General features: G+C 40.5%; 1 protein-coding gene across 1 annotated transcript in view; it reads right to left on the bottom strand.

Moving 5' to 3' along the window:
• The window catches only part of LOC102681872 (homeobox protein caupolican-like), a gene marked incomplete at both ends in the record, with an annotated part of 31348 nt that overhangs the window by 1003 nt on the left and 22952 nt on the right, over nt 1-7393 (bottom strand). The window contains one exon of the mRNA XM_006620930.1: nt 3994-4352. Within this exon, the coding sequence (XP_006620993.1) occupies nt 3994-4352 (359 nt within the window). The remainder of the gene's footprint in view (nt 1-3993; nt 4353-7393) is intronic.

Raw genomic sequence — 7393 nt, 5'->3', positions numbered from 1 at the left:
CGGATGGTATATATATATATATATATATATCGAAGCGCTCGAGAGGGAGTGCTATGTATCGGGAGTCTCCCTTGGACCCTTATACGGTTAAGCTGTAAGGGATGCTGTGAAAAAAAGGGAGCGAAGCCTTCAACCACTTTGAGGCGCGAGAGATTTTAGTTCCCCCTCGAGGCAGCGGAGAAACACATCGAGAAGGGAAAATAGGGAAGGCCGTATCCTTTTTCCTCTGTCTTTTTCTCTCGCTCTTCCGCTGCTCGAGTCTCTCTCTCTCTCTCTCTCTTGGGGCACTCTAGGATCGTCCCAAGCGTCTGCCAGCTAGCCATCCAGCCAAGCCAGCCAGTCAGTCAGGGGTGAGAATTTCATTAAGAGGTTCGAATGAGTCGGCAGAGGGTTTACTTGATGGGTCGTCAAGCGATAATTCCCAAGCTGGAAGGGGCCGACTGCCTCCCCGTGAACGGGAAACAGAAATGGACGGATAGACGGGTGGAACGGTGGGCCGGAGAGAGATGGAGAGATATCATCGGAGAAACAGAGGAGTTTAGGGTGCCGGCCCTTTATAAAGGGAACCTTATGGGCCAACTAAATAGATACCACCGTCGAGTCCACAAGTGGCTCTTTAACTTTTGACCCCCTTTTATCAGACGTTAATCTCATAATCTTCGCTGGGTGAATCTATTCGATGATTTCTGATGTTCGCGAAGATACAATATTTACTTTACCGCGCAAGTATAGGAATGATTACAATTGTGAATGCTAGGAATTTTAGCTTTATTTTTATCTTTATAAATAATAAGGAATATATAACTAGATAGTTACAAAAATGAAGAAAAATTGGAACGCAGTATGGAAACGAGTAATTTATGAAAAAAATTTATGAATCAAATTTTTTTAAATACCTTTTATAATATTCTATTGTAAAATAGATCTATTGTAAAAGTGAAATTAATATATAAACAATTTAATTTATTAATTTATAAACAAAGACTTCATCTAATTACAATTATAATTGCGATTTCAAATTTCTAGCCAATAGTATAGATGCTTGTATAAGCTTATAACGAATAAATATTTTAAAAAATGACAGCTTTGATATTTTCCCGACGATAATAAAGATAGCCTGTTGCTGTTGACAAAAAAAAAAAAAAAAAAATCAAGTGGACCACTCGTGAAAGGAATCTTACAACAGGCCAGGCTCGTAAGCAGCTCTCGTGCTCTCGAGTGACCTCTTCCCTCCGACGTTTGGCATGGAAATTCATGAGGGCTCTCTCTTGAATTTAGCAAACTTCCTTGCGGTTGTCTCGTTCGGCCCGCTATACACGCTATAACCGTATTCAAGGTCCAGCAATATGGAAACCGCTTTCAACATTCATAGGCATGGAACGATCCATAACACGCACGACCGAATATACACTACGCGTCTCCTTCGATGCCAATATCCCTCGAAACGAGTCGGGATATATTCATACGCGATCACAAATCACCACGGGCCCAGAGAGCGGTCTGGAAATAGAAAACAAATCGCTTTCGTACGGGGCATCGTTCCTTCTCGCCGGATATATTCGGGTGGGCTTATTTCCCGGTGGCGTGGTCCTTTAAAATTACGATGCATCACGCGCGTGACAACGCAACACCTAAATGTCCCGGAATCGAACCGAGAGACGTGGCGAGCGAGACAGAGGGGGAATAGAATGCGAGAGAGAGAATGCGAGAAAGGGCGGTGGACAAGGCAGAGAGGAAGAGAAGAACAGGGAGGAACAGAGAGGGCCGATATTGGCCAATGTGCGGTNCGTACTACCACACGCACGAGACTCGGTATATGCACGCCACTATGCGCGGTGAAAGCGTGAGCGCACGTATACTAACACGACGACGAACCGAGCGGTCCACCAGGGGACCAAACCGAAGGCCATTAATCTCTTTGCGCGGCAACCCGCAACCCGTCACTGTGTTTACCCACATGTGAACCATTATGTCCGCCTCCGCGATATAGAGGCCGACACACGGCCGGTTTCGCAGCGAATTTCTAACTCGCCGTTTCCGCCCGTTGGGCAAAATGCCTGAATAAGTATAGCGGCCTATCGAGATGGCCGAGAGCCGACACTAGGGGGCGCGCGACACGAAAACGACTGGACGTCTCGCTCGTCGACCGATTTCAGCGCCACTCAGAGACTCGAGTTTGGGTAATTGAATTTACAGGCTGTGCATGGGACAAACGACGCTATATGGCGATTTTAAAACTTGCGCCAACAGGAACGATCTGCTTCTTACGTCGCACGGTTGCACGGTTATTGGAAACGTGGTTGGAGGATTTACGAGCCCGGATAGTGAGGTAAGAGGAATTTCAAAAATGAACGATCGAACATGGAAAAGTTGAAGGTGCTACATGAGTTTGTGCAGGAATTCTGAGGAATTTTAAAAGTTTAGAAATATTTTCGATTAAGAAAAAATAATAAAAAGATTGTCATGGTATTATGTAATGATTTTGTAGGCAGCTTTGAATTTTGTATTAGAAACATTTTGAATAAACAACAAAATTAATCAGAAATTGTAATATATATAGTAATATATATGCAATATATTGTAATATATGCCAAAAAATATTACTATTGAAAAATCATCATGGCAATATCATTAGAATACATATAATTCTTGAAAAATTGTGTCAGATTGGACACGAAATGAATATCCAATAGTAATTTTATCTCTCAAAATATCCATTACAAAAAAGAATAACTTTCCAAGCTTTTTGTTCCAAGACATATTCGCACTTTTAGTCTAAGTGATTATCCCAATTTTCAAATTTTCCAAAATGTTTATACATATTTTTATTTATTATACTAATCTAAAAGAATTATCCTTTTCCAATAAAAAAAAATAACCAAATGTACTCGCACCCCTAAAACGATGTATCACAAAAAACTCGTATACCTCCGGAATCCAATAGAGTAGAGTGGTATTTATCGTAAATCGTAGCGGTACTCGAAAGGATCACAGAAGCTCCGCTTTTGTCCTTAACGTTCCACGTTTCTCGAGGATCTCGTAGCCGATCTCCGTGAATGGCCCGATCCATGCAGGGTGAGGTCGCGTACAGTTATTGTGCGCGAAATGGATGCTTGCGCAATATCAGAAACGCGGCGACCGATGGCCACTCGATATCGGGGAAACTAGTCACGCGAGCTATACACGCTACCGACATTCCTCGAAGAGATCGGTATATACGTTCCGCGGCTAGGTTCACCCTCGACCGCGACTCGTCGCTATTGTGTATATACATGCACTATACATCGTTGTGAACATCGATAATTGGCCCCTAATGGCGGTGCTTCTTCCGAGATTCGAGACACGGGTTGTTCTTCGAACATTCTTCGCTCGAATGCATGCACGACTGCATGGATTATTTTGCGTTTCGTGCTGTTACACGCGTGCAAGCTTATCGACTAAACTTGCCGGCGCATAGCCACGTTGAAACGAGGTTTCGACCCTGGCTTTTTCGCCCAGAGAATGTGTATTTTTTGTCTTTTCTGGTCGCCGTTCGAAATATTACTGTTCGCTCGTTATAAGCTCGAGACTGACCGCGAGAACGCGTAACTATTGGAGAAACGAAATTCGACCCTTTTTTTGTTCGCAGGTAATAACGAAGAAGGACAGAAGAAAGACGAAGAACGATTGAGGTTATATGATCGGTTCGGATGTAAAAATAAATAAATTACTTTATTTAAGTTGAAAATCATATAACGAATAAATATTGTTGAAAAATGATCTAATAAGAACAATCTTGATCGCTCGATTTTGAAAAAGATCTCTACATTTTTTATAACCTTAAATATATATTTCATCTATTTTATACGTATATATCCTACTATTTTGTTTCTATCTTGTGACGTTTTAAATGCATAATTTATAATGTTTTTTTCAAAAACAACATCTTTCAAAGATTCGAGGATAATTATATATCAAACCTCAAGTGTAAAATTACGAAAAAAAGTCACTCACCATTTTCCTCGAGGCCTCTCCTCGCGTCCTCTCCGACTCTGTCGCCTTGATTGTCACCCGCGAGATCATCCTTCTCCTTGTTGTCCTCGGAGTCTGTGAGAACCGCGTCATCGTCATCGTCGGTTTTGTTTTTCGGCTCCCAGGTCATTTTGTTCTCTTTTTTCAGACGCCGCCGCGCGTTCGCGAACCAAGTGGATACCTGCGTCAGTGTCATCTTCGTGATGATCGCAAGCATGATCTTCTCGCCCTTGGTCGGATAAGGATTCTTCTTGTGCTCGTTCAGCCATGCCTTCAGCGTGGCCGTCGACTCCCTTGTCGCGTTTTTCCGCCGCGCTGCCAAATCGTATCCGGCGCCATATCTGGAAAGATCGTATCGATTTGTAAATCGACTCGCTCTCGATGTATTGTGAAATGGCCGCCCAAAACGGGAAACTATTCACTTGTAAAGAAACAAATGTGATTCTAATATGCTTCAGAATTAGTAAAGTTTCACTAGTAAAGTTTCACAAAAAATATTCGTTCGAATATTCGAACGATAAAATTGCCAACGAACCAACGAATTTTTAAATTGTCACAGATGTCGCTCCTATGCCATACAACGTAATGCCATCACGTACGTAACGTTCGCTTTTTAACGTTCGTGTGTCTTCGGCTTAAGTCGTCTTTTTTCGTGCAGAGCGACTCTTCACGCACCAGTAACGCGAATCTAAATAAATTCTAACTATTATATTCCGATTTTAAAATACATTTCTTGTTCCCAAAAATATATCTTTCTTAATCACGAAAACGGCAATTTCAGCGATAGAAATTAATAATTTATCTTCGAACGATTTAAAAACGTCTCGCTATTAAAACCGATAATATTCCAATTACAGGCATCTACTATTCCAAAAACACACGAACGGTATAAAAACGTAACCATTGTTCAACATTTGTCGAGTCGAGCCACTTCGCTGGAAAAGTGGCATCCTATCGAGGGTGCGAATTCCCCGTAGATTTTCCCAAGATCCAAAGTGCCAGCCGCTTGGATAGAGTGAAACAGGAATTATCGGTTAGCGAAAGAAAGAGGAAGAGGGAAAGAGAAAGAGACAAGAGTGATACAGTGAAACAGAGACAGACGAAAGTCGGCGTTCCTAGATTCGTTCCCCTGGCCGCGGGCTGGGCGGCCGCGCCGAAGCATCGAACCCTCCCCACACAGCGACATCCTACTGGGTCGAGGGTGATACTCCGGCAAATATATACGGAGAATAAACCCCCAGCGGCGGCGTGATTCCATCGAGCAACCCCGCCACTCACTCGCCGTAATGGCGATTCGATCGATCTCCCTCTCTCCCCTTTTTCCTGCTCTCTCTCTCTCTCTCTCTCTCGCTCTCCAGATACCTCCTGTTCTTGGCTCCTGCTCTCTCTCTCTCTCTTTCTCTCTCTCGCTGCGTGTCCCACTGGGGAGAGCTGCTCCCACGCGAGCTCTGTTATAGCTATGTACTATTATATACTGTAGCCTAAAATACCTATCGACGATCCATCGGAAGGGTGGGTGATGGTGTGGTTACCGACAACGAAGCGTGACGCGGCTTGACGGGGTACCGAGAATCGGATTCGGCAAGAACACGCGAGAATAGAAGGACGATTAATGGAAATCCTTGCGCGATTGCTGATATTATGGGTGTTGATCTTGTCGGGAGGAAGGAAGGAAGGAAGGAAGGATTGGAGGTGAATGATTTTGCAAATGGTATTATATTGTTCTACGGGTAAATAATATTAGTAATATTTTGAAATATGGTATAATGGTATAATTTAAGTTTCTTCTTATGAAATTGTTGTCAGAAAAAATTAATTAGATCGGATTCTAGATCATTTCAAGGAACACATAATTTTTTATTTATTTTGAAAATTCAAAAATGATCATAATGATATTGTAAATTTCTAACTATTTCAGGATGGAATTTTGTTTTTTTATCAATTAACGATTTTTTTTATACATTATTTAAAATTTGATACTTATTAATAAAATTCAAATTTTCTTTCGATCCCTCAATATCAATTGTCAACGAATTAATTTTGTTTGAAAGAATCAAAATTAATAAATAAAATTGAAATCTTTCTAAAGATGTTCTCGAGTCCATTTTATCGAGAAAGTCGTAAATTGATTGAGGCACACAAGGAATGATAATTCTCGCGAGGAAAATAAAATAAGATAGAGGCGGAAGGGCGATGTTTCGCGCGTTTCGAAAATTTTACGGCCTCTGCACGCATAGGTTTTCGAAATGGAATCTATCGCCGTTTTACGTTCTAGCAGGACGAGATCATCAAAAGATCCTTTCTTACGCGGGAAGAGTTTATTTAAATGGAGACGTTTCCACGCCGACTAAATCGCGTTTTACGATCGCGCGCCTATCCGACCGATTCTGTTCTGACGGTGCGCGACAAATGGCCCGATGAAATCTTCTGTCCAGGCTTACTACAAGTTTAGACGTGATCTAATCTCGGGCTTTCGCCGCTGGAACGAGACTCCCTAAAATATTGGCCGCTTAGACGTCGCCAAATATCAACCGAGACACATTGCTTTCGTGAAAAAAGGCCATCCATTGTTCTTTAATACATTCTAATCCACAAATGATCCGTCCAAATTTAATTTGTCTAGTTGAAACACTAATGGATCATGAAAATTATTAATTATATTTTTGTATACAAATAATTTTGTGTAATTGGAAACTCTAATATCTTGAGTTATAAATGAAAATGATAAATGAAATTAAATTTTGTAAAAGAGGAATTCTAAATGATTGTAGTCAGAAGAAAGAAAGGAAAATTGTTTGTATAGCTTTTAAGAAATATGGAAATGGCAAAGGTAGATTATTAATCATTGACATAAGCAAGTTAAGTTTAGAAATTTAATATTGCTACACGAGTATCATGTTTTCTTTATGAATATATAATATATAATATACAATCGTATGCAATCATTAAATAGTTATAAAAATCATAAAAAGTTAGCAAATCATTTTAAAATATTCTTTTGCTTGTAATTATTCTACAATATTTATTTGTTTTATCCAATTCTCTATCCAAGTTCCAATCTATTTTCTTTTCCTACTCTTTGAAGAATTGGACAAAAGCAAGAAGAGAACAGTAATCTAACCTAACTTAACTTAACTTACTAGCAACAATAATGAGTTTAAACATATAAATATTATAATTGAAATCTAGATGATTTGTTCTGTGATATTCGACACCTTTTTACCAAAAAAAAAAGTCGCTTTCTTTTCCCAAAAATCTCGAACAATCTCGATCGATCGAACATGGAGAAGGGTGTACCAAGTGGGGAGAAGTACAAAAAAAAAAGGCGGCTGATTTTACAGACGAGCTACCAAGGGCAACGACGGCCGCCTTTCCCTTGTCC

The sequence above is a fragment of the Apis dorsata genome, unplaced genomic scaffold (assembly GCF_000469605.1).
Source record: "Apis dorsata unplaced genomic scaffold, Apis dorsata 1.3 scaffold_569, whole genome shotgun sequence".
Lineage (NCBI taxonomy): Eukaryota > Metazoa > Arthropoda > Insecta > Hymenoptera > Apidae > Apis > Apis dorsata.
Note: the sequence above shows the minus strand (reverse complement) of the source record. Positions and strands in the feature narration are given on the sequence as shown.